The sequence below is a fragment of the Hypomesus nipponensis genome, chromosome 9 (assembly GCF_054491055.1).
Source record: "Hypomesus nipponensis isolate SF chromosome 9, ASM5449105v1, whole genome shotgun sequence".
Lineage (NCBI taxonomy): Eukaryota > Metazoa > Chordata > Actinopteri > Osmeriformes > Osmeridae > Hypomesus > Hypomesus nipponensis.
The window spans coordinates 17,731,907-17,759,332 of NC_140369.1; the positions used below are offsets into that span (position 1 = coordinate 17,731,907).

Below are 27,426 nucleotides of genomic sequence, written 5' to 3' on the forward strand. Positions count from 1 at the left end.
GCATTCTGGGAAATATAGTCAAACTTGGAACCAAAAAAAGAGACAAATGCTTATTAGCCACATATTTTATTTCAGATCACAGTATATGAACACAGAAGCAACAAACGAGAAACAGGACCAATATGATACAATCTGTTAATTACAGAAAGACACGCAAAAACAGGACAAGATCATACCCAGATTTATAGTTTTGTGAGTGTCTGTTGTCAGATCATTGCTTTGTTGAATTGTTCTAAATACAGCTATTCAAAGGTCACAATAATATTTAAAACCTCTAATGATAAAATTGTTAAAGAAAATTAAGAAAATATAATTGAGAGAGGAGAGAGAGAGAATGTGTTTGTGTTATGTCAGTGGTAGGAGTCATTTTGGAATCATAATATCCCAAATAATAAATTTAAAGTAATTAAGTGATATATCTATTGAATAAATGTCACAGTTTTTTACAGCAATAATAATATTGCTTAATTAAATCATTTACATAATACTTTGGCAACCATTCAGATCAACTAAAGGATGCTTAAAATATATTACATACACAATAAACATAGAGTCATAAAGAATAACATTAAATATTAGCTACTATTTGCAAAATGTTCAGTGTCCTCTACAGTAAAGACCAATACCCAAGCTGACATATATTCTTTGAAAAGTTATTTTTTTCTGTTCCACAAAGAGTGTGAAGAGAGCGATACAAGCTTATATTGATTTATAATTTCTTACTAACGCAGTTTAGTTTATTTAGTTTATGGAACAGCAGGAAATTTAGTTTAGAAGTTGGAAAACAGGTTGCAAGTCTGCGAGACAGGAAACATAAATGTGAACATCAAGGTGTCAAATACGGTCACTATTATGTGGCAGTAAAAGACTAACAGTTTACAGACTTTCACAGAAGAAAAAATGATGAGGTCATACAGAGCCACACCACGCTTTACTGACAGCATTTGTAGGTGAAACAAGTTAGAAGCACCTCAAATGAAATAAAGAGATTGAAACAATAGCAAGGTCTCATATTTGGAGAAAAAAAAAACGGTTGATATGAAAACGAAGGATAAGCATTCCTTTGAACCAGTTTTAAAGTAAAGAATGTCCACAAAAATAATGAGTAAAATAATGTGTAAGAAAAAAACATTCAAAAGATAGACCCATCACGTTATTAATCGCAAACATCATGTCAAAGGCTTAAAAAGAAATAATAAAAAAAACGATGTGAGATGACTGCACTAAAGCTGAAAGGGGTGGATCTGACAGACCATTTTATCATCATGCCAGCACCTAATTTACATGGTGTATGTATTGTGGCAAAGATGCTCAGCCTAGCCATTCTGATCCTCCTGTGTTGGTGGGGAGGTCTGCAGAGGAGCATCCCCATTACACCTGGCCTGGGGCCCCACCTCCTGTAGAGCCGGGCTGGGCTGGGAGGGCTCAGGTGTGGTGGCGATTGTACCCAGTGTGTCTGGAGCCTGGAGGCTGGCAGAGGCCTCTGTGCCAGGGGGGACACCCTCTGGATCCTGGGCTGGAGGAGCAGCAGTGCTGCCTGGGCCGGATGAAGGCCCAGCAGCAGGACTGGAGGCCCCTGAGTCACTCTGCTCCGGTGCTCTGAGCCTCTTCATGAGGGTTGTGACACGTACAGCTTTCTGTGAAGAGGAGAGATCAATGTATTGGCATAGACACCCTTGCGGCCCTGTTATCAGAAGCAGTGGGTGAATACTGTGTAGAACATATGCACAATATGTTTGTTGGAACTAAGCGAGTACCTTCCACTTGGCTTTAGCAAAGTTCTTTTCTATTTGGGCACACACTCCATCCTTAATGTTCTTGTCTGATGCAGCATTCCCAGAAATCCTGAGACAAAAAACAAACAGATAAACAAACATGAAATGTAAAAAACAAGGCGTAACAGACTTCCAATAACATTTGCAAGCCTTATGGAACTGTAGGATGCCATTTAGATAGTCAGTCAGTTTAGAGTGAATGAAAAACCTTCTTCAGTTACAGTGCACTGAAATCTTTACCATTCATGGTTGATAGCCTCCTGTGCTGTTAGCCGTTGGTCTTGGTCCACTTCCATTAGACATGCCACCAGGCTCTTAGCTGAGCAGCAAAATAATCAATACAATTCTGATACAATACATGCTGTAGTAACAATACACACGAAAACATTGGTTCCAGTAATATTTGACATGAATAATTAATGTGAAACGTCAATGCCAACCATATACCTGAGTCTGAGATATCATCCCAATACGGGGAATCAAACTCAAAGTCCCCTGACAGAATCTTGCGGAAAAGGTTCTTGTCATGGTTGTCATAATCGTCATCATCGGTTTCCTCGTAGAAGGGAGGGTTTCCAGACAGGCTGCAGAGCATTGACACACAACAATCAACAAGTAGGTTCAAACACCTCTTTATTCGACTTCTAGTAGGATCTGCTGTTTTATACATGGCAGTCATTGCCAATCAGCCACTTGCTTAATGTTGATATTCTTAGTATCATCCTAAATAATTATAAAGACGCACTTACAGAATGTACATGATGACCCCAATGGCCCAACAGTCCACAGGTCTTCCATATCTCTGCCTTCCGACCACTTCCGGAGCTGAGAAAATATTACCAGGAATATGTGGTGTCATATCTGGAGTATAGTGCTCTCCTGAGGACAGTTGACTCAGGTTTCCTTCCTAGCTTTCCCCACAGACGTACGCCATCTCTTACCCAGGTACTCTGGGGTTCCACACGGATCTTTTATGAGTCCATTTTCCAGCTTGGCCAAGTGGAAGTCACTTATCACAATCTTGGAGTGTTTCAAACGATTGAAGTACACCAAATTCTCCAGCTAATTGAGGCAAAAACAAATTACGCATTGAAATGTGTACAGAGTGTACTAAGGTCTTATTTTAAATTCATCAGTGACTTAGTTGCTTGGGAAAAACCTGCTAAGATGCACAACATGTACCATAGTCATTATGGCCGTTTCAACATCCATTTCTGCAGACACCTGTGATGTAATGCCACTATCTACCACAAGAGGGGAGGAGTGTAACAGTTTACCTTGAGGTTCCTGTGGACTATTCTCAGGGAGTGCAGGTAAGCCACAGCTTCTAGAACCTGTCTGACCACATTGCTGGTATCCCTCTCAGAGTAGTAGCCTTGGTCTAAGATCCAGTCAAACACCTCTCTGCCTGTAGCTCTGAGGTAAATATTCACATTAAAACCCATAGACTATTGAAAAATTCATACATGACTGGGAACAGAGACACAACGAGCCTCAGAGAGTATAGTGAGGCATTCAAAACAAATGTATTAATTCAAATGATTTAATGATTCAAAACTCTTAAGATGGATGATTTATTTTCAGAAATAGGCTTCACACGGTGGTTCCGAGCAGAATCAGTTCAGTTCCGAATCAATCAGCAGGCGCAGACATGCAATTGCTTCATCAATGAGGCAGAACCATGCTGAGGGGAGAAATGAGCGCAGATGAAAAGTCCCAATTTGATTCCATTGACTCACAGCTCCAGGAAGAGGAAATACTCCTTTCTTGTCTCAAACACATCAACCAGCTGGAGGATGTTATGATGTTTTACCCTGTGAAAGGAAGAAACAGAGAGAGACAAAGAGAGAGAAGGAAAAAGGGTGGGGATCAGGAGGAGAAGGGGGTTAGTGCTGTGTGTTCCCCTATTGATGAAACAGTGTTCAGATCTGAAAAGAATCTATATTTCTTTTTCATAGGATGAAATGAGTTTGGTCTTTACCATATTACCAAATCTGTCAAGGAATAATAACACATTCACACTTGTATCTTTTTTCTTTTAAGGGCTCATGACTACAGCACCTTGCTGTATTCTGTATTTGATTTAATCTATCAAAATGTAATTATTGTGTCAATTCATTTAATCCACAGGTAGAGTTAGAGTGTTCGAATTATACTCTGCATAATCGTAAGGGTGCACTAGTAGATAGAAAGATACTACTACCATTTTCCTTTTTTGGTGCAAATTAAAACATTTTGATAAAGGTCAGCGCTGTAATACATGATGTGAGTTGTGTGTTGAACTTACATCTTTAAGATCACAATCTCGTTCTTGGCTGCTTTCCTTACTTTTCTCCCGTCCTTTTTCAGGAACTTCTTACACGTGAACATTTTCAACGTGTTCTTGTCCTTTGCCCTGAAAATCTCACAGAACTCCTCCCTGAGAGAGGCAAGTTATCAGGACATGGTTGGATCATTTCTCATACTTTGGAACTGTGGCCTATTCAGGGGGATACTTACGATTTGACAACCTGTCCGAGGTCATATTTGTCAGTGACCTCTGATGGGTTGTTGTAATCCTTCTTCTCCCCGAGTGTCAAACAGCCAAATGGCATGGTGGCTTTCCCCCCTGGACAGGGATGTCACTTCACCAGACAACCTGTCACACGACAATCAATCACTGACAGCCACGGCATTCTTTGCGTTCTCAAAAATGCAGTCGATACACACACAGGTGTTTACACCCCTGACTCATTTAAAGAAACAAAAAATAGATGTTGAATTTGAATACTCCCCGACCACCATTAGACCATCATTGTTCCAGAGGTACTCTGAGAGAAAGCTCCTGTCATCAAGAATCAAGATTTAAACAGTTGTATTCGCTGCGAAATATTATATTTGAGTTAATCCTATTTTTTATTTGTTATTGTTGCTTGCTTTTCTACAGGTACACTTGCACTTGATTCATGTTGTTAATTGTAACTTGCTTAACTACATGCTCTTATGGTTCTTCCCTTTGGCACTATTTTTTTGGTTTTTCACAATGTGTGCTTCTTGTTTTGGCTAGCCGCAATGCTTGGGGCTATCTTGTTGTTATTATCAGTGACCTATGCACTTTGTAAAGCTCTCTCTTGGAAGTCGCTTTGGATAAAAGCGTCTGCTAAATGAATACATGTAAATTTAAATTACAGGAATGGTCCCGAAAACAATTAGGTAAATTGCTGCAAACACTGGAAGAGAGCATCAGTTTATGCCTGGATCTTCCATTCAACACAATAAAGAATGTACTCAGTGGCTACTTTGGATCTACAATAATAATATATAAGCGGAGCTAGTTCAGGCATGGAACTCGGGCAGCGCGCGCCATATCACCCATCGCCGTGTTCTCAGCCCATAGGCTTAGCTTGATAGGCGGCGCTATAAAGTCGCACACATGCACGCACACGCGTCCTCGCCCCCTTGTGTTCTGCGCTGCTGCCGCCCACCACCATCCCCTTCACCCCCATGTGGTCTGTCTGTCCTCCCCGTGGGGGATTTAACTTGTTGCTCCCTGCCTCATGTCATGCATGCTGCAGTGAAGGCAGGGAGCGCTTCCCCATGCACATCCATTCCGCCAATGTGAAACCATTTGTCATGTGTATGAATAAATGGTGAAATCAATCACGTGAGTGTCTTGACTGAAATAACATCACTCAGTGTGATCTGGCAAGAACACTTTTTCTATAGGACCTTGAGCGTTGCTGCATTAATTCGCATTTTACTGGCCACAATGTGTCTGCTCCACTCTTCAATAAGTGAACTCTCCCAGAATCTGCAAGGTCTCCTTTCACCTCTAAGCAGTGAGTCATCTCTGTATGTACTGAAGCTACCACTTCTGTCTGCTTGCTCTCTCGTAAAACGGTGTTCACCATGACAGCACTGTTAGACAACTCTACAAGGCCTCACTGTAGCATGCAAGAGCAACAACATTTGGCTGTAAGGAATAGCCACAAACACTTCATTGTAACATGTTCAGATTAGCTGTATGTCAGTCGTATTTAACACTTATGAACATGGATCTCTGATCATCTTTGGCCTCAGTCCTCTGTCCTGGTAAAGATTTAGGGGAACTGACAACAGGTGAACCGGTGTACTGATGAAGGTGGCAAACAAAAGTAGGAACTGATCTATACAGAGAAATAGAGAGAAGCCATTGGGAGAGATACATGCCATAGGCTAGCATTAAATAGTATGGTATATGGACTCCCCACAGGCAAAGCATTCAGTTATTTCTCAGATTAATCCTAATGATGAAAGTGACGGAAGCTGCAAAAGCTGACCAGATAAGGCACAAATTAACAAAGTGCATTATGATCACATTAACTCCTCAGACTTTGCCAAAGCCTGTTTTTCTGCTAGACCGTTAAAAAAGCATTACATTTCCAGAGGAGCCCAGTTCCCAGAATAGCACTTAGGCACAGACATCAGACTGAAGCATCACATAAATGCTGGACTACTGCACCAGCCAAATATATTTGTCCAATAAAGCTACAGAAGCTAAACCATTAGTTATGTAAAATATCTGCAAAATAAGTCTATATTTTATGGTACATCAAGCTTTTAACTCTCCCGGCTGTGGTTGGTCTTACAACACCACTGTGTTTGTCAGCCCCGCAAACGGAAGAGAAACTACTTCTACACAACCTTTAGACGCCCTGTAATGAGCCAGGAGTGGGAAATAATGAATCCTGCACACACACACACACACACACACACACAGACAGGGGGAGAGGGCAGAGGAAGATGCCAGAGCTCTTGTTTCAGGTCTTGAATCAATCATCGGCACGAGCTATGATACTCTGGGATGGGGACACAGTGGAGGGAGGAAGAGGAAGGGATGAGGTCACAGTGGAGGGAGGAAGAGGAAGGGATGAGGTCACAGGGGAGGGAGGAAGAGGAAGGGATGAGGTCACAGGGGAGGGAGGAAGAGGAAGGGATGAGGTCACAGGGGAGGGAGGAAGAGGAAGGGATGAGGTCACAGGGGAGGGAGGAAGAGGAAGGGATGAGGTCACAGGGGAGGGAGGAAGAGGAAGGGATGAGGTCACAGGGGAGGGAGGAAGAGGAAGGGATGAGGTCACAGGGGAGGGAGGAAGAGGAAGGGATGAGGTCACAGGGGAGGGAGGAAGAGGAAGGGATGAGGTCACAGGGGAGGGAGGAAGAGGAAGGGATGAGGTCACAGGGGAGGGAGGAAGGGATGAGGTCACAGGGGAGGGAGGAAGAGGAAGGGATGAGGTCACAGGGGAGGGAGGAAGGGATGAGGTCACAGGGGAGGGAGGAAGAGGAAGGGATGAGGTCACAGTGGAGGGAGGAAGAGGAAGGGATGAGGTCACAGTGGAGGGAGGAAGAGGAAGGGATGAGGTCACAGTGGGCCTCGTTACACCCTGATGGTCTACCAAGAGATTAACCCACATGGTGGTGTAGGACACATACAATCAGGCCCAACACAGTTAACTTGCAACTAGAAAATGACAAACATGGGTCGTTTGTTCTTCTCTCTGAATGACTGCGTCTGTTTCGATGTTGCATCACCCTACCCTATTCAGGGATTATGAACTCACCTGTCATCTGTCATCTGTCTCAGAGAGAAGGACAAAAAGACACACCCAGTAGCAGGATCCACTCCAGACAGCGTGAGAAGAGGCTGAAAATAAAATGGCCATGGATCCAAAAAATACCTATACTCGTACTTACTTCTAGATGAAGGCCATGCCAAAGTGCATCAAAGCCTTTACCAAAGATCACCATCAATCTAAAAAGATTGGTTTGATCTACAATTGTGTCCTTGCAGCACCCCCTCTCCATTCTTTTGCTATTTCTGCACTGGCGAAACCTCATTTGGCCTGTCCCCTCAGTCCATTGCATCGCAGCTCCTGCAGACCTGCAGGCAGTTTAAACGCCTCTCTATAGAATGTGTGTCAGTGTGGCACTTGACAGATCCCTCTTAAACAATGTTCCCTCAGGGCTGTGAGTCTCAGTGATCCAGTCACCAGCTCAGAGACTCACCAGCCCCCAAGGACTCACATTCACCCCAGCATGGACAAATGCCTTTGCCTCACTCAAGACAGCTTTGAGCCCCACGTATGTAAATATTATCCGAGGTGTTTGTCAAACCACAGACTGACATTCAATTGGGTTGATTTCGGGTTAATCCTGCTTATCCAGGGGGTCCGTTATGAACGGTTGTTAAAATATTGTTTTTTGAGTCGGTCAGAGTATTTCCTATGGTCATCATAACCACCATAACCATCATTTATTCATAAAATGTGCAATGTTTTGATTTTACTGGCATTAGCATCCAGAAACTCTGGTTCTGTGGCAATACCTTGGCAGACAGGCAGCAGTGCAGCAACACCTTTGTGTTTGTAATCCTCTGTCAGCTCGGAAAGCATTGATCTTGAATTCATATTCCGTATTCAAGGTGGTTGTATAACAGAGATAAAGAAGCGGTTTACTGGGTTTTCATAAGCTGCTTGTGTGCTTTCTGTGCATTTTTTGTACCTTTCATCCCCATCATATGTGCATCTCTAAAATTAAACGGTTTCATCAATTGCCATACAATGCAAATACTGAGGGCCACTTATAGCAATGTGGTACCTCGGATGACCAACTGAAATCAATGACAATCAAGCAACAAACTGCAGCTATTACTGTGGTTCATTTTTTGGTACTTTGAGCTTGTTTTTTGATCAATATCTGCTAAAACACCCCTCCCTCAGATGGAGATAGGTCTGCATTGCGCAGTGATCTAGACATGGCTGACACAAACACTACCCTGAATCCAGACCTCCTCCGTGCCCTCCGCTGCAGAAGACCGGGTCTAGCTGCGAGGAGCCAGCAGCGCCACGCCTGGCTCGGGCCTTGGCCAAGCCTGCTGTTCTTCCATAATGTCCATAATGAGATCTGAAGAACACTGCACTCATGATTCTTCCCTCACACATTCGTCGATCCTCACAGAGAATAATGCATGGCCAGGAAACCAGGAGCCTGATGATGATGTGGGGGGGGGGGGGGCAGGTGGGTGGGGTGGGGTGGGGGAGTAGGGGTGCTGGTGGGTTCCCGCAGGGCCCCGGGGGTATCTTCCTCTCTGTGCTGAAGGCGGGAGGGATGGCTCCCCCAACCCCTTTCTCCCTCTCTTAAACGTTTCCGTCGTCTTCATCTCCACTGTCCCGCGAGATAAATATCTATGTTTCAAACGCAATTCATTTTTCAGGACTGCAAAGCCTTTACTCGGCAAAGTACGGCAGGACGGGACGCAGACACTGAGCATCGACGTGCAGACGAGGGGCCGGAGACAAGGGAATAGGGAGAGAGAAAGCGAGGGAGAGAGCGAGCGAGCGAGCGAGAGGGAGAGCAAAAGAGATAAAGAGAGCAAGGAAGTGTTTACAAAACCACCGACCCATCACATCACTTACCTCTCTGTAAGCTAAAGCTCCAGAACAGCCAAGCTCAGCAGAGCCCTCTATGCATGTCACTGGGATAATAACAGGGATTTGTACTTTTAAGCCCACTGTAGAGTATAACTTGCCACTCTCCGTGGAACCAATCCCACCCCTCCTGCTCTATGTGTGTTTCACCTTGTAGTCAGACTGCAGATCCCCTGTGCTCTCTAGCCTCTCTCTGCTCTCAGCATCTTAGCCCCTGCTCTGGGCGACAGCAGCTTTCATGACTACATGTTTCACTGTTGCTGTTGTTGTGGATCTGTTGTTGTGGATCTGTTGTTGTGGATCTGTTGTTGTGGATCTGTTGTTGTGGATCTGTTGTTGTGGATCTGTTGTGTGGAGCCCTATCAGTGAGAGGTTGTCTGCCACAGCTTGGATGCAACCGGATTCGAACCTATTAGTTATCCTGATGGATAGGAATTTCAGTGCAAGTCATCACCAACGTCGACTCACTGACTATAAGCGCACACACAAGCATGCACGCTCATGTACACGAAAGCACACACGCGCGCAAACAGACCCCAAAACGTAGCGAAAAAAGAAACATTTTGAGCATAATAATATGATAAAGGGTCATTGTAATGACATGCAACCCTAGAGACTCTGTTTTACAATTCCATTACGGGTTGCTACGCTGCTCTTGATCAAACACTGAGGGTTAGTGAACAGGTCATTTCCAGAATGGTCTCAGGCCTGAACAAGAGAAAAGAGAAACAACACTGCTTAGTAGCCAATTTTCTGAGCAACCATCCACTTTGTTTTGGTATCTGAGGAAAAATAAGGTTGAAGAAAACAACAGTCAAACATAATACTCCAAACTGAAACTACTTTGCATAATGCAATACAGTACAGTTTGTAATGTATTGTATAGTCAGAGCCAAGGGACTGATCCCTCACAAGTTGAATGATTTATTTTTCTTACAAACTGTGGAATATAGAAGTCGATCCATTAACAACTTTTGGTTTTACACAGTATCGATTTATCATTCGATTATGAATATTTCTTCATCAAGAACAGACAACATAGATTCAACTGATGAATGCCGAGTTTCGGTTCAGTATGTATTGGATTGAAACATTGTGCTGGACATTATATCGTGTTTATTTATTCTCACCATAAAGAAGTAATACTTCATGGTATTTATCATTTCACAGACAACACCAGATAACCAGTATCCACGATCTAAAACCATTTCTTACTCTCCCTTTCAGCTGCTAATTATTCTGTAACATAATGGCAGTATGATAATATGAATAAATGCTGCCTGATGCCAGGAAAACATCCTCTCTCTCCATAGAAAAACCAAGGAGATGATCGTAAGCTTCAGGAAGAGACACAATCACATCGATGGAGGACGGATTCTCCGGCTTCGAGTTCCTCAGTGTGTTTATCAATGACGACTTCTCCTGGTCCGGGCTATCGGACGTGCCAGTAAAAACTGCCCAGAAGACACGAAACGTCTTGAGGAGTCTCAAGTTCTCCATTTCAACAGGTGCACCATTGAGAGCATTCAGTGGCAGCTCCCCTGCTGATCACGAGGCCTATCAGAGGGTGGGGAAGACAGCGGAGCACATCATTGGCTGTCAGATCCACTCCATGGAAGACTTCTACCACACACTATGCCTTAGGAAAGTAGGGAAAATCCTAACAGACTACGACCACCCAGCCTATGAATTGTTTGTCACTGCTGCCGTCTGGTAGATTTTACTGGAGCATCCGGAGACAAACTACCACATTCACAAACAGATTTTTCTCACGGGCCATTAAGCTTCTCAAATAGCAACTTTCATCTCAGTGCCCACATTGATCACATGATCACTTCAATGTATGCCCTAGTCACTTCCTATGTTCATCCAATGTACATCGTCACAATTTAATGTAGCCGACATATCGGCAGCCACTCCTACACTTGTATTTTGGAATGTTAAATACTGTATTGTAATTGTTTATATTCCCCATGGTACTGCCTCTGAAACTGATGCTAGTGTTGTTTTGCTATTTTTATTGCTACTTTTGCTATTCTTGTCCATATTTGTGACTCATTTAAATATTTGTAAGCCTACAATTGTTTTTAGCCCTACTACGTGTGTGTGTTGCTTGCCATGTCCTGAGAATGTCATTAAACAGAACTAACTTGTGTTGTTGTCCTGTCCACAAAATAATACATTTAAAAACCTTCCCACTTCCTGTGACTTTAATTTACGACACTGTTGGTATTATTACTATTTGTATCAAAATGTAATATTTGGGAAGTGTTCTCAATGTGAAAACACAACAACATGACATTTTGAAATGAAGGACAGTGTCTGGGTGAAGAGCTGGTCTGAGGTGATAAGGTGGCCTGCCTGTGGGCTGTGAAGGCTCTACCAAGAGAACCACCGTGATAATGAACCTGGGAGTGAGCACAATGGCCTTCTCTGGGAATTCACAATCAGAACTTCTAAGCACAGAACATTGTCCTCACTGTCTGATACGACCAAATGGGGTCCCATTGTGCCGTGCGACCCAGAAGAAAAATATTCAACTTTTCTCCTCACAGGCACCTCAAAATCACCTAAATATATGATAGAAGATTGCTCTCCTTTTCCGGGAGGGAACGTGCTTCAATTTAACATATTCAGATTTGGTCTGAGTGTGGGTGAGGGTGGCTTCTCTCACGAATGGAAATGCAAACGCTGTCCAAAAACAGTGCTTTTCCTTGGTCTGGAGCTTTCGAGATGTTTCACGGCAGATCGAGCCATGGAATAATGAGGATGCTTAATGGTCAGCCTACAGGTCCCACAAGCTGTAAGTCCATGGCTGGGGCTGCATGGTCTTACTTTCATCAAGCCATGATTAGTGTGAATGTGTCGAGGTCAAATAGCTGGATGAACTTGAAGGTTCAAAACTGGGTCTAATGAGATACCTGAAATCCACTGTCTGAAAAGCAGTCGGGTATCAAAAGTGAGCACAACGCTTGGTGGAAGGAATGTGTTGGGAAAAATAGCAACAGCAGCACTTGAGAGTAGAGGACTTCAACAATTCCTCTCTTTTAGATCAATTAGACTGTCCTATAAACCAAATACACATATGGGATGTGCTCAATCCTCTTTCTGGCTTCTTGCTGTAACGTATTGACCACCTGCAGTGGCAGCCTGCTATCTTCTTTGACACCGAATTTTATCAATGTTACCTTGGCTAGGTACTATTTTGGGCTTCCAGGTCTGTGTTTAGAACCCAGGTCAGAATGTGGCAAGCAGCCAAAGTGTTGGGGCTGGCATCGGGCTGGTCTCTTCAAAGGGGAAGGCTTACCAGCCACTCGTGACAGAGGGCATATGGTCCGGCACAATGCCAAACAAGGACAAAGACCAAGAATTCATGGGTCAGAAATCCAATATAAACGCACCGATTGATAAAAATAATCCTTATTTTTTTGTTGTTGGTCTGAATAGAAATGGCTTACAATTGAATGAACATCCCCATCAAAAACAGAAGGGACACTGCACTAGATATGCTTCATATGCATTCAGTTTAACAGCCAAACAACCAGGAAAACCTTAAAATGGTACATGAATGGCAAATGCAGATTTACAGGCGCTCCAACTGGTGAGTGACTGAAAATCTTTTATGTTGTTATTTTTTCTTCTTTCGACAGGAAGTGAAGTCTCCTCTACCTCCTCTCCTTACGACCAAGCTATAGCCTTGAATCTCGGATCTTTTCTTTCTTCTTCACGCATCGCAGCCTAATCTGACCATTCTGTTCTGATGTTGTTTGTTGCCTTGGTTACCAGGTCCTACATCAGCGTCATGGTACAGTGTGGCTCCTTCAGAACTCCACCAACAGCATCACACGCCAGAGTGCCATCGCTCTACCGTCCCTGCATGAGCACCACAACCAGTAGCTGAACAGCGTCATATTCTCAAATCGACTGCTTCAACAACTGCACCAACAAAACAGGAAGGTTACACGGCCGATGTCGTGATGTCGTTGGGTGGGGTGTTTTGTCCCTCTTCCCAAGCTTCTTTACTCACTAGAGGTTTACAAAACACACGCACACACATTGAAACGCACTGAAAACGAGACAGTGAAATGTACATTTGTAGAGATGTAGACATGGACATGATTTCATTCAATGCAGCAAACTGAAGTCAATATGAGGACAATGTTTCACAGTCACTGGCTTTCTCCAAACTGCTGTCTGACTCCGGCAACACACGCACCTAAATAATGCATTTTCCATAACATAAATGGCCATTCCCGATGGGAATGTGTTCTTGCTGACCCTGGCACTCTGGTTAGTGGTTTAGGGTAACAATGTTACCTGTCAGAGTTTACCACTTGGGTTCTAACAGTTAGAATCTAGCTGAATGGACGGTATTGGACATTGCCCATTTCTAATTCCCTTGACTGTATTCTCACTGAAGTGTCCCTAAAGGGGGGGATGAGGTTAGATCACTGATAGTATCACTTCACCAAATTGCACACTCAAAGTCAGAGTATAGTTCCAGCCCGCTCATTGACCATGTATGCAGTCATGTCAAAAGAAAGGACTTGAACATTAAAAAAATTATAATCGGCTAGTCCTTCTTGAACCATTCAGAAGAATGCTCCATAATTCTGCACAGAAAAAATGAAGCTCATTTAGTTTCAATTAACATTTTTACATTTTCATAATGAATCTTAGACGGATTAAGAAACAACCCACGACTCAGGTGTCATGGAAACCAGTCCTTCAACACACAATACATGTAGTGAGCAGACAAAAACATTATCTTCATTGGTACGCACTTCACTGTCCTTCACAACTAGGGATCTGTCAAGGAAATACAGATAATATACATAAAATGATTCACTGACAGAAAAGCAGTATTGAATCATTTCTGAAAGCTAATTTGAGACAAATATACAGTAGGTATCTTCACATAGATAGGCATACAGACGATTTAGCCTCATGACTTACCTGAACAATTACTGTAAAACCCACTACACCGTTTGAAAAAGCAAGCACCCAAAGGGCAAATCTCTTGGATAAGAAAGTTCTGATCTCTCACCTCTACCCCCTACAACTATAAATAACATAATACCATAATACAAATAACAACTTGAATTTCTTCCATAGGTTACTAAACAAAAACCTTTTGGGCTACCAATTAAACTCCACCTGTTAAGCTTCCGAGCAACAGTACACTGTCGAGCTGTGACACATTCTCGCGCCATAAAGAATTATCCTCAACTTCACACAGAAAGTTTTGCTGTTTGACACCTGGAATTAGAAACTTAAATAGGATGTAATAAAGATCAAGAGGTGAGAGGTGTAACCTGCGGTAGTCCTTTTCACAGGATATATGGGGGAAGTGAGAAGCTCGTAAATCTAAATAGCCGGAGGAATGCTGCATCAGCTATCCCCTGCATTTTCTTCTGCGATGTGCAAAGAATAAGTTATCTAACCAGGCACATGTCGTTGGCTAATTGTTTGTCGTTTAAAGAATATTTGTCCACAAAGTTTTGACCCCCTTTGTGTCTAGGCTACGCGGATTTATCAGAGCCGAAGACGTTTACGCTCACTTACCTTGTCAGAAGTCCGAAATGTTGGTCCAAATATTCTTTCCAGTTATTTTATATAGGCTACTCTTACTTTTGCGCGCAATTTGCTAAAAAAACTATAAGAAACGGGACAAATATATTTCTGTCTTTGTTTTCTTTAAATTCCCTATGAGATTTCAGAGATAGATCCTCACGCGTTCTGTATCTAGCCCCATCAAATCCACATTGCCGGAAAATCATTCAACCGGAGACGATGGTGAATGTATGGGATGCTGCAACCAGTACCAGTGACTGAAGGAGGGAGAGAGAAAGAGGGAGAGCGAGCGGAAGAGAGAGAGAGAGATAGTGAGAGAGAGAGAGAGGACATTTATTAAAATCAGTCACTTAGCTTTACACCTGATAGAAACGATTGTATTTGCAGCCATGCACAGAAAAGGGATAGTCCTCTGCTTTTCCAACTTTTTGAAACAAAGCAAGTTCATGAACACAAAGGCCACCTCTATATACAACGTTGTACAACAAATAAACCTGGGAAACATCTTCTTTATTTTATAAAGAGTAGATCTTCCAGTGCTGTTCTGCATAAAAGGGCAGCCAGACCATGTTGGTGCTTTGACTCATAGAAGACCCCTTTAGCTACGATGTCAGTCTAAATCAGTTTCTACCCCTCCAAAGCTGTCTCGTTCCCAGAGAGGCGTGGGTGCTCCATAAGTCAAGTACAAAGACAAATATCCCCACAATCACCCACTACTGTATGCATCAATCTATTGCAGTGTCATAATGCATGACACATGAACTGTCCCTGATCCCCTCCAAGATGTTACTTTGACAGTTTGATTAACACACCCAAGTATTGTAGCACGCTCCTCCCACTTTGGAGCAGCACATTACTTTACTTGAGCCTGATTCCTTCTCAACAGTTCTTCTTTTCTTGCCTCCTTTTCTCACCACTTCCCACTCCCTCTTTGGGACTCCCATCACACCCTCCCCTCCCTTCCAGCTTCCCCCACCCTGATAGGTGCATACGGTCAATGACCCAGTCAGTGGGCTAACTCAATCTGCTCTCTGCTCTCGGCCCCAGGAGTCTCCTCACCGTCTTCCTTTACCGCTTCAGACAACAGAGGACAGTCTCCACCGTAACGCCAGTCTCAAACTACACCCCCCTAACAAGCAATTACTGGAGTACAAGCCCAGCAAGCAGCCCAATCGGCTGCATGCCAAGATTGTTTCCGTGCAGTTTACACTGGATGTCTGTCCAAAGGCCGTGCCCCATGGTGTACAATCAACTTCTTTCCTTTCTCCTTTTTTTATTTTTTACAATCACTAGGAATTGTGAATGTGATGTTCAGAGTAAATACTTTCATACAGTCTGTTTATATAGTTTAGCTCCTAAACCAATCATATACAAGTCATATCAACATTGGACCAAACACTTTCTGGAAAGTACCCTGAAACCAGGCAAATGCACAAATCACTTACATAACTTTAAAATCCAAACTTTCCTTAATGATTGCAAACTATGAAAGATGTTAATGGGGTGTAAAGCTTCATAGTGTTACACATACAACACAAAATATGGCCTAATCATGTGTTGCCCAATGAACGTTGAGCGAGTATATGGAGATTACTGTTGAGAGTCGATAGAGAAGAAGAGTTGAGTACGCATATATCACTGTGTAACATCAGCCTTCACAAGAGATCAATAAGACAGGCCTCCATTCACGCAGCCTTCTCCTTAAAATTGTATTTTGGAACTTCTTTTATAAACTGCCTTTACTCACTCACTTATCTATTCTCTTTACAGAGTAAATAAATGAATAATGCTGAGTGATGTGTGGACTGTGTGTTAGCGTTGCCCAGAGAAACTGGCCTCTGTAGGGAACTTGCATCATTCCATTAAAATGACGAACAAACTGAAGTTTTCCTCAGCTATTTTTGACTCACTTATTTAATTTCCAAATTTGTTTTGTCAACTGTACCCTACATTCCCTCTCTGCTGTGATGCACAGCAGGATTACTTTGTCCAGTTTAGAAGCATGTACTGCTATAAGTAAGGTGAAATGAAAGGTGTGTTGGATTAGGTCACGCATGGGTGAGTAGGCACAGTGCCGTGGTGGTGAAACTCAGAGGCTACAGTAATTGCTTATTCCTGTGGGCAAAGTGGTTTAATTAGCAGACCAAAACAGACCGGGTGACCAGGGGGAGAAAGCGTAGAGGTTTGTCTGAACAATAGAAGCATTATACTGTACCAATTACATCCACTACAGTTCAGTCTGTCTGCACTGTTTGAGTGTTCACCTCGGGGAGTGTGCAACCTTGCCATGTCGTCAACTCAAGGTAGAGAAAAGTGCCGATAATTTGTTCCCTCAGTGACTCAGTCTGCTCACGCCACAGTATCTGGACTTTCCATCATCTGTCTGCGTCTCTTAATGAGCGAGATTCAGTCATGAGTCCTTCGTTAGAGAGATTCATCTTCACATATGGAGAGGAGAGGGAAAGTGGAGAGAGGAGAGGACAGGGGAGGAGAGGAAATGGAAAGAAAACAAAAGCGAGGAGGGGAGAGGAGATGAGGGGAGGGGAGGGGAGGCGAGGGTAGGAGGGAGGGAGGCTGTGTATGTCTTTTATGTCCTCTGTACCCAGCAAGTAGTGGTGACAGACAGAACAGCAGGCAGCCCCAAATTATAATTCACACCCTAATATGGCATCTCCAACCAGCAGAACCAAGGAATGATGCTGAGAGGGACAGAGGGATATACCCAAACACACCTTTGCTTTACAGTAGTTGGTGAACAACTAAACGGCTGGCTACTGTTGTCAGAAATGTGTTGATGTGTGTATCTGTTTGGATATTTGTGATTGTAGTTTCTACATCCTATACCTATATGATCAGTGTTGTCATGAATCAATCATTTACCTCAAATACATCTTTACCACTGAATGGAAAAAGGCAATGAAACAGTGCTGCAGACACTAGGAAACACCATGTACTTATAATCTACTGCCACAATATAAACGATTTACTGTACCACTATTACATCCCAGATTTAAACTCAACTATCAGTATGTTATGTCATCTCTTCCAGCAATGCAGCAGACCTGTTTTGACTGTACTGTTCCATTTTTACCCAGGCCCCTCTGCGTGTAAGTGGGTGATGTGTCAGAGGGGTCAAAGCAGGTACAGGTTTGGAGGGAAATAGGATGGGACCAATCACAACGCACCGCCATTACCTCCAGCTAAAGGGAGAAGGCCAATGGGACGCACAGGCTGCAGGCAAGCTCTGGATGCACTTACTTACATAACAGGAGTGTCTCTCGCCCCAAAATGAGTAAGCACTGTGAAGGGCCTTTGAGATGACAGGAGAGAGTGACGAACCCCGGACCTGCTCCCCGCCCACCCACAGGGGCCACCTACTCCCCGCCCTCCGACCCCAGCCTCACCTGCCTCCTCCAAAACCGAGTGGTTACCATAGCAATGTCCCGGGAGTAGCCCCGGCGCATCACACAGATCGGTGTTGGAGTAGCCCCTTGACCATCCTCGTGATCCTACAAGGGGAGCAGTCCTGCAACACAGCCCACTCAGGAAGCTCTGGGACAAGATGAGTGGTATCGTGGGCCCAGCCAGAGAGAACACGAACTTCTTTTGCTCTCAAATAGAACAACAACATTTCGAAAACAGCTGCAGAGACAACAGCAGAGGCCCCCCCCAGTCTTTAAGCCAACACTTGCAAGGCATTGTGGAGGTTTTCGCATACTTCAAATCATAAACAGTAGTCACTGTACAGTGAAATGGCTCCCGAGATGTAATATCAACAAACAAGAAGATCAAACCTAGGCTTGACAGTGTGTTACTTCTCCCAAACTACCTTTGCAACGGATGTGTGTTTTGTTCAGTGTAAGCCACTGCAACAGTTTGCAGTGTGTGCAGTGTTGAAATCTCTCATCCCTTCAGGTACAATGCATTTTGCTCTTATACCTTGTACAAAAGAATGCACAAGCGCTTACAGTATTGGTGAACCTCAGTTTGAGGAATCTGCAGCAAGAGAGAGAAAGGGTGTGTGTGTGTGTGTGTTTGTGTGTGTGTCAAGGATTATGCAAATACATGCAAATGTATGATTTTCTGTGAAATACAGCAATTGCTCCAAAATGGAAACTTCTATCACTACAGGTAATGACAGTTGCCAGACATCATACGATTAGGGTGATGATGAGTTAAGTTCTTTAAACAGATGTACTGCAAAAAAAAAAAAAATGACATTCTCCAACAGAGATGAATGCGGGGCATGACAGATCAATTCATCAAAGTGATGAAATAGACTAGCTCCCTTTGACAAACTACAGCTGTGTCTTTTTGTCTGGATTGCCATCAAAAATAGGATATCTTTAGTGTACTCAACAGTTCTGCAATGGAGCTCTACCCTTTACAATTCATTCTATTTTGAACTCCCTGTTCCAAGTGTCTCTCTCAAAACCCTGAGGTTTAAAGAACCATCTGGGTCAACTAAATGAAAGACTTCAACATCCAGATACAGAAGAGAACTCTGTTGTTCATCAAATACTGGACCTCTTCGTATCGCCTCTGTATTGTCTTGCATGGTCTCACTGCACATGATTGTTAGGATCATTTCTCTATCAAGTAATGCATAGTCGCCGGATTCAAAGTAAGTACAATAGTTTAATGCTTGCTGGCAAGGAGACAAATCTGATTGCAATAAAAAGTTATGTGGTTCACAAGTCTTCATGTAAGACCATTTAAACATATTGGTGAGAAGTCCCCTGAATATCAGCTGTTAATGTGATCGAGTGCGCGTGCACATGGAAACTTACAGAGTTCTCTGGCCCTAGGCTTGACCATATGATTCAATCAACACAGATAAGGTGAACACATTTATTGCACCTCTAGTAAGATAATAGTCAGCCTAGGTTTGTTTACGTAAGCCTAGTGTCATCTATAGGTCATGTGAGGAGGGGATTCTCTACTGACAAGAAATGCTAAGCACTTGTATTTTCAGAATATAACGTTACATCCTAAATTTCTCTGACAATGATACAGACAATTAAAATCTGTACTCTCAAGTTTTACTTAATGCATTTTAAGCACACAGTGTTGTGCTTAAACAATGTGTTGTGAACTGAAAGAGTCCATCCTAATTCACTGATGTTCTGTCTGTTTTCTCCAGTTTTACATTCTGTGAGACTGTCTGCAAAGGGAAAAACCATTGAACTTTTATTCTCTTAAACACACTAGACACAGTCTTCTGTTTTACTGTGAAAATACACAAAACACAGCTTTACAGTAGACACAGTAAGCAAACACTGTAGAAACAGCTTTAAGGTACAAATCTGACTGCTTTTCACACAGGACAGCTTTACAGTACATAGAACAGCTTAACAATACACAGGGCAGCTACACACAGAACAGCTTTACAGTACACAGCTATACAAAACACAGGAATGCTATACAAGACACGGAATAGCTTTGCATTACACAGGACAACTATACAGTAAAAAGGACAGCTTTACAGTACACAGGACAGCTTTACAGTACACAGCTATACAAAACACAGGAATGCTATACAAGACACGGAATAGCTTTAGATTACACAGAACAACTATACAGTAAAAAGGACAGCTTTACAGTACACAGGACAGCTTTACAGTACACAGGACAGCTTTACGATGGACAGACCCATAAAACCCCTTTACAGATACACAAAGGATAGCTTAGAGACAATAGATAAACCCATTGAACAGCTTTTCAGTAGATTAACACTAATTACATTTAGATAAGGATTGCTATTTCTATAACTACAGAATTGTGCATGTTTGTGTGTTTGTACATGACGTCTTGCTGCTGACAGCCACTGTAATGCAGTCAGCTGGTTGTCAGAGCCTGGAGGGAGCTGGATAAGGATTTGGACGGTCTGCTCACACAGACCACCTGTGCAGAGTGGAAATATTGTGGGCAAAGCCTGAGACCCATCAAAATACTAGCTCTTCTCAGATCAGGCAGGCCTTTTACAAAGAGGAAGAACTCAGTTATATAAAGTCCTACTTGTCATGGGTTTCAAATATAAGTAGAGTAAATACAATTGTTTGGAAGTGATTCATGAAAGCTGTGGAATGGCTTTCTGTCATTTTTCTTTGCTACTCGATATTTTTCCAAACCACAGATAACCGCTCAGATAGATGTGATACCGATACCGCGAGAATCTGTCTTGCCAAGCTCCAAGTTATCCGTTTGTGCCTGAACCATTGTGGTTCAGACCAATCAGCATCCCACGAGGAACTTCTGGCAGCTCCAGGCGTGGTTGAAGTAAGCCTGTGACAGACGGCGACAGACGAATGGTTCATCCAATCAGCTGCCAAGTATTTTAGTGCCAGTCCTTTTCCAAACAGTTTCCACCAAATCGAGTTTGTTTTGGGCCATAGTCTAGTTCCTTAACCCTTGACCTTTTCCCCTATTGAGGGGAGACAAGTGTCTGTAGAGACACCTTCCTCGGGGGCTTTCCCTGTGTCCTTCATTTGGGGACAGTTCACACGCCTGTCTCTCAGTGTCTGCAGCGGTGCCCTGTGGATGAGAAAATTGCCGCATTAAGCCCCCCTCTTGTCCCCGTCAGCCTTACTTAACTCCGACATCTTACATTCTAACCATCATTTCTAAATGGATTAGTTGTTGTGTGACGTGTTCTTCTTATTGGTTTGACTGGCCCCGTCGGGCACGGGGAGAGATGCACATGTCAAGGTCTCTCTCTCTCCCTCTCTTCTATCTCTCTCTCTCTCTATCTCTCTCTATCTCTCTCTCTCTCTCTCTCTCTCACTCTCTCTCTCTCTGGGGCCCATGGAGAAGCTGGAGCATGGAGAACCCACTAATCGATCGCAATCGAATGATACAGTCTCTTGACCGATTGGATATAAACCCCAATATCCACGAGCGTCCTTGTGCATCACTCGAGCGATACGCTTCTCCCATGTGTATCCATGGACATCATCAAAATACAAATCTCATTAAGATGAAGAGGACCCTTTGCTAAATTGCACCCATTGGGAATAGAGTCTCCATCAATATCCCATGCAGTGTATTCCTTTAATGTGATCTTTATCCGTTTTAATTAGCCATGAGGAGTCTGTCTGAGCTGTTGGCGGGGCGCACATGAAAGTGGGATCTGCGTCACACAGCCTGTGTCTCACCATGCAGCTCTGGAACAAGCCAAGGCTCAACACAACGGCTCTTCTCCATGTTACCATGGCTGCATCCAACGAACACTGTGCTTCTTGAGTCACGGGGAGTCCATTATTTCCTCGGACTTCTCAGTTACATCAAAGTGTTATTAGTGTCTGTTTTGGGGATGGCCTTCTATTGAGGATCCAGTCGGTGTGGTGGGGAGTTTGGTGGGATGCCGGGGATAGGGACGGCTGCATATTTGGTTCGTGGCAAACGTAAAGCCGACTAATCGCAGAGGATGTGTCGCATTTGTTGTCATGGAAACCAATTCTGTCTTTGACATAAACTGTAATCTTGTAGACACAAACAGGAGTGGTGGCCTTGAGCCTAGAGCCCCAGAACGGCAGACACGCTTGGAATGTTTTAAGATCCACTCAATAAATCCATAACAGCAAGATCTTCCAGTTGGTCCAAACCTTCAATTTAGAGAGAGATAGATGTGGTGTTCTGTTCTACACCAAATGGGTCACCTCAGCATCTTATCTTCAAAGCAGAAAATAACAACAGCAGACCAAATCAGGAACATGCTTTCTGTTTGATTGGATAAAGTCCATAACAAATTTGAACTCAATAAACCATGAGGCCATGCAGATACAGGGTGCATGTGGACCCCTGACACCAATGGCAGCACTGTAGCGGTGTGCCAGAGTAGCCACATGAGAGGCTGGTTGATTCGGGGGAGTTTCAAGATTACTCATCATCGATGACGGCCTCACACTTCCTAACAGAGCAGTTGGCGCTCTCAGCACTTGCCATGCAACTCACCCGTTGCCGTGGTTACCACAACACTCGAAGACCAGATGCCCCAGTTCTGTCCACTGTCTACCCGGTGGCACAGCCACGGAACTCTTTGCCACCGAGGACAGATCCAGCGCGTGCCCACAGAACCTGGCGAGGAATTAGCTCCCGGAATGAGAGGCTCCAGGGGATGTCATTTGTATAGGTTCTATTCTCGCCTTCACAAGGAGAGAGTTTTCCCCATGGCCCATCCATCAGTGAGCCAGTCACATCCTACCAGAGAGGTGTGTTGGCAGCCCCCCCAGCCTGTAAATACTTCATGTACTGTAACGGCTCCATATCACTTTAAGTAGAACCTCAGCTCCTGCGATGGCGTCCTTTCTCTTAGAGTCCTCCTCTGTTCACCAAGGTCTGGTGGAGGTCTCCCAGGGGGTCCACTGTGTTTCCGATCTCAATTCATGTCTGTACAGAAATGTCGAGATTTGACTAGAGAGGTTTAGGGATTTGGGCTAGTCTCCGTTGGTGTTCATTACACACCAACAGATGGCGAACAACCTTTTGGTAAACACCACAACATAAAGTATCTTGGAAATGAAACTACACTGACTGTCTGTCAGAATGTATTAAGCAAACTCATGAGACATAAGCTTGAGCACGTGTTTGATCTTAATAGTCCATGAGTGGCTGGTCTACCTACTCTGGCCCCTGAACTATGACCTCTGAACTCAGCATCATCAGAGAGGGGGGAGTGAGATGATGATGATTCTAAGCAACCTGCCCAGTGGCGTTTACAGGAGGTTTAAAGTACAGTCAACATGATATCAGTAAAACACAGTTTCAGTGCTGTAGCAGGTCTAAAAGGTGGTAGGGCATTTGTATAATTAGGATTGGGGCAGTAGAATTATTTTGCGGGCTCTTCACAAACACGCCAGATAAAGCTTTTCTTTTTTGCGATCTCCTTTCTGCGAGTATGACTCCTCACAGGCAAGGTAAAGACACAGCAGACTGCAGGATTAAATCAAATACCACCGCAACTCAAATGCCATCATCATAAAATATGGCACAACAAAATGAGAAACCCCATGTTTTGTTTTCAAACTTAAGAAGCAAATTTCGAAGAGATTGTCTGTCTAAGGGTCCAGGAGCTGCCCCCTGGGCTTTTAGTGTTCTGCCGGTATTCTGAAGTCATTGGGCCTGTAATTATCTCACATGGTTTCTCTTGTCATTGCTCTACTGACAATACTCAGCCAACTTTTCTTTCCCTTTTCCTGTGCATCTCTATCGTCTTGCAGAATTCTGCACTTGAGGTATTTTGTCTCCGTTGCAGCTGCTATGAGATTGATGCCGCTCCAATCTACATTCAGAATGGGATTTTCAGCTGCTCTTTAGCAATACACTACTAATCTAATACTTTTGTTTTAGACAAATGTACACACTTTGGATAATAGTAATAATACTGATAAATGACAATGTACACGTTAGAAAATGGTCCCTTAAAGAAAGGATTTACAGCACGTGACAAAACTCTAAACACCAAATTAGTGTTTGAGAACAATAAAAGGTATGTTAAAGAGAAAGTCTAGAGCAACTATGTTTCAATGATAAGGATGCCACACTTAATTGAAAACTGGTGTTGTGATCCCTTGCATGTAATTGTCAGCAAAATATCCTAAATTGTAAAATATCTTTCTCCCTCCCCTTTTCACTCTTTCCTTCTCTCTCTCTCTCTCTCTCTCTCTCTCTCTCTCTCTCTCTCTCTCTCTCTCTCTCTCTCTCTCTCTCTCTCTCTCTGTCTCTCTCTGTCTCTCTCTCTCTCTCTCTCTCTCTCTTGATATGTTGCTTCTATAAATATACATTTAAATACAGTGAATAGGAAGTATGCATTTTTTATGCTAATCTATGTATTTTCAAAGATAGCATGTTGAAGATGGAAAAAAATGACTTGCTCAAGCATCAGACAAAATAGGAATAAAACCCAAATGATCTTGGTAAACACGTATTTACTGTAGTCAACATCCCCACTGCCATCCTACACACCCTTGGCGTCCAACCGTGGTAACCATGGCAACAAGTGTACAAGCCACAACAGAGCCTCTGGAAGACAAACACAAGTGGCTGTGAGGTGTTTCTGGAGACTGGGGATCAGTGTAATGGAATTACTCTCTCACTCTCTCTTATCTCCTACACGTTCCCTGTCTGCAAACCCTCCGAGCTCCTATGTAGACACACACTCACTGAGACTAACGTGCTTTTATTTAGCTTGCACCAATGTCTCTATGCATGGCTTGGTAAGACTGTAAGAGTTGAAACATACCCTTCCTTCTGTCACTGGCTGTCTAATATTGTCGAGAAAATAAATGGACATCTTGATACAGGACAATTGTTCAGTTTGTCTAGAGAATGTGTTTTTAGAATATTGCAAATAGTATGAACAGATTATGACTGCCCTAACGCATATGAAAAACATCTGTTTTCTTGATATTGTAAGTGCTGCTATATCAATTTGTTCCCATGCCATCAACAAAAGTTTAAAACATTTTAATCAAGACAACAGTTGGAAATCATGTTGTCCAATGTGAATTGGAGGACATAAAATCTGAAAGTTTCCTAATCAGGTCTGCCAAAGTTCCCAGACCCAACAGATCCCAGTACTTAAGATGCACCTAATGACCTGTAAAAATGGGAGTGAACTGAATGTCTACAACACAGAAGAGATCATGAAGACCTCATTAACTCATACTGACCTGAAATGATAGACAAGGTCAAAGTTGTCAATGGAAATTCTAAGAAAGAGAGGATTTAATCGAAAATAGATAATCCATGTCCATCAGAGGCAATGTCTACAAAGTGGGACCATAATAGACTTAATAGAAGTATAGAGAAGTACAGGAACATTTGAAACACAAGCTCAGACTGAAAACAATTGTTACCACCAGACTAAGGCAGCTGTCACGGGAGTTCCTGAGGAATAGACAGACACTTTTACCAACCAGGGGTGCGTTTACCGAAAGCATCGTAATCCTAAATTGATAGTAGAATCCATCGTACGATGGATCTTAGTTTTACGGGCCTTTCCCCGAAGCCTTCATAGCTAAAGTGGCTCTTGAAAATGCTCTAGATTACGAGCATGTTCGGGAAACGCACGTAAGAAACAACGATGGTTCGGTATTTTGCTCGTATAAAGCTATGATCTATCAGGATAAACACAGCCCAGGTCCGTGGCTGCTTCCACACACCATACTGTACTGTTTAACACTTATAGTATGTAGTGTAGAAATGTAGGCCTTGCTGAAGTTTCCTCTATATTCAATTCGTATCAAACACAGTGCTCCTCTCTCCAGCAAGACTGTACCACAGCACCTCCCTCAGTGGCAGCCTATTGTGTGATGCTATACTGTCAAAAACCCCTGTTAGCATTACACTGACCCTCAGTAGCTTGCTGGGCAGGTCCATCCAGTGGGTCGGTGTCAAAGAACAGCTGCTAATCTAGTTAACATGACCCTGCCAGCCCATGCCAGCCTCCACACAACTCAGATAGGGAATGGAAATAAACAAGCTCTGTAAAAAAAAAAAACATGGTGTTACTGTGAAAAGGGACCCAGCCTGATCTCAGTTTTGGTGTTGCAGGTATAAAAAGGAATCTGTGTGTGTGTGTGTGTGTGTATGTGTATGTGTGTGTGTGTGTTTGTGAGTGCGAACTGTTGAGCAAGACTGTCTTAAAACTTGCCTTAACTTTCCCATATGTTATTATTGTCTGTGAAACAAAATCAGGCAAAAATAGTTTGACAGCATTGAACTTCTTTCTCCTTTTTGAGATCCTTTTGGCAGTTTGACCTTTTTTGAGACAGCCAGTCAAAATATCCTTCCAAGCTTTAGAGACAGCTGCTTAAAGCTTCAGCTTTGCCCATAACTGGATTGACATGAAGACTGATACAAAAAAACAATGTAATGCAATGACATACAGTACCACACATACTGTGTGACGTTGTTTTCTGATCAACCTTAAATGTATTTTGATTGACAAGACAATTGCTAACTTTTTTTTTCTCATTTATTTTTACTTTATGACCCTGCTTCTGAAGGACACTTTTCAAAGCCAGCATCAAAACGTGTGGGGACTTTTGTGTAGTAGTTTAACTTTAGATCCACAGTCGGTATGAATGTTTGGACATACCGTTACCTAGTATATGGTACCTGTATCATAATGACTCCTATAAAAGCTGATATTGAATTCAATTTGGCACTGGTTTAAGAAATAACATATTAATAAACTGTATAATGAAAAAAAAAACTGTGGCCTTGCCTTTCAAAGTCAGACGATCCATCCTTTTCAATTATTTTCAGACTTCAATTCCAAGACTTGTGTCCTGAGTTCTATTATGATGTGGTATCAAAGCTTACCCACATGATGGGTCCACGTGCAGACTGATAGCTTGTTTGCTTTAATGTTAAGACTGTCTATTTACATAAATGTTTAATGTTGGTCAGAAAGGGTTTGATTAAATTATTCATCTGACTGTCCAAAGCATTGGAATATGTAATGCACTCAACATGTTGGCACTGCAACACGGATGAGGATCAAGAGAAAGCATGGTAAAGTTCATAATGCAGAAATCCCCTGTATTGTCACTGATCTAAGTATCCCGGGGACAAGACAATGACCATTTCACATCTATGGTTTGGAGATCGGTAGACATCCTGAATCATGG

At 43.0% G+C, this 27,426-nt stretch overlaps 1 protein-coding gene across 1 annotated transcript; it reads right to left on the reverse strand.

Moving 5' to 3' along the window:
- Nucleotides 1-124: 124 nt before the first annotated feature.
- camkva (CaM kinase-like vesicle-associated a) lies at nucleotides 125-15,020 on the reverse strand. Its single transcript, XM_084705273.1, has 11 exons — nucleotides 14,783-15,020; nucleotides 4,275-4,413; nucleotides 4,063-4,194; nucleotides 3,515-3,589; nucleotides 3,053-3,191; nucleotides 2,717-2,837; nucleotides 2,525-2,600; nucleotides 2,223-2,359; nucleotides 2,016-2,094; nucleotides 1,758-1,845; nucleotides 125-1,637 (listed from the first exon to the last, which is right to left on the reverse strand). Exons 2-11 carry the CDS (start codon nucleotides 4,367-4,369, stop codon nucleotides 1,317-1,319), a joined length of 1,263 nt encoding a protein of 420 aa, XP_084561399.1. The 5' UTR covers nucleotides 4,370-4,413; nucleotides 14,783-15,020; the 3' UTR covers nucleotides 125-1,316.
- Nucleotides 15,021-27,426: the final 12,406 nt, after the last annotated feature.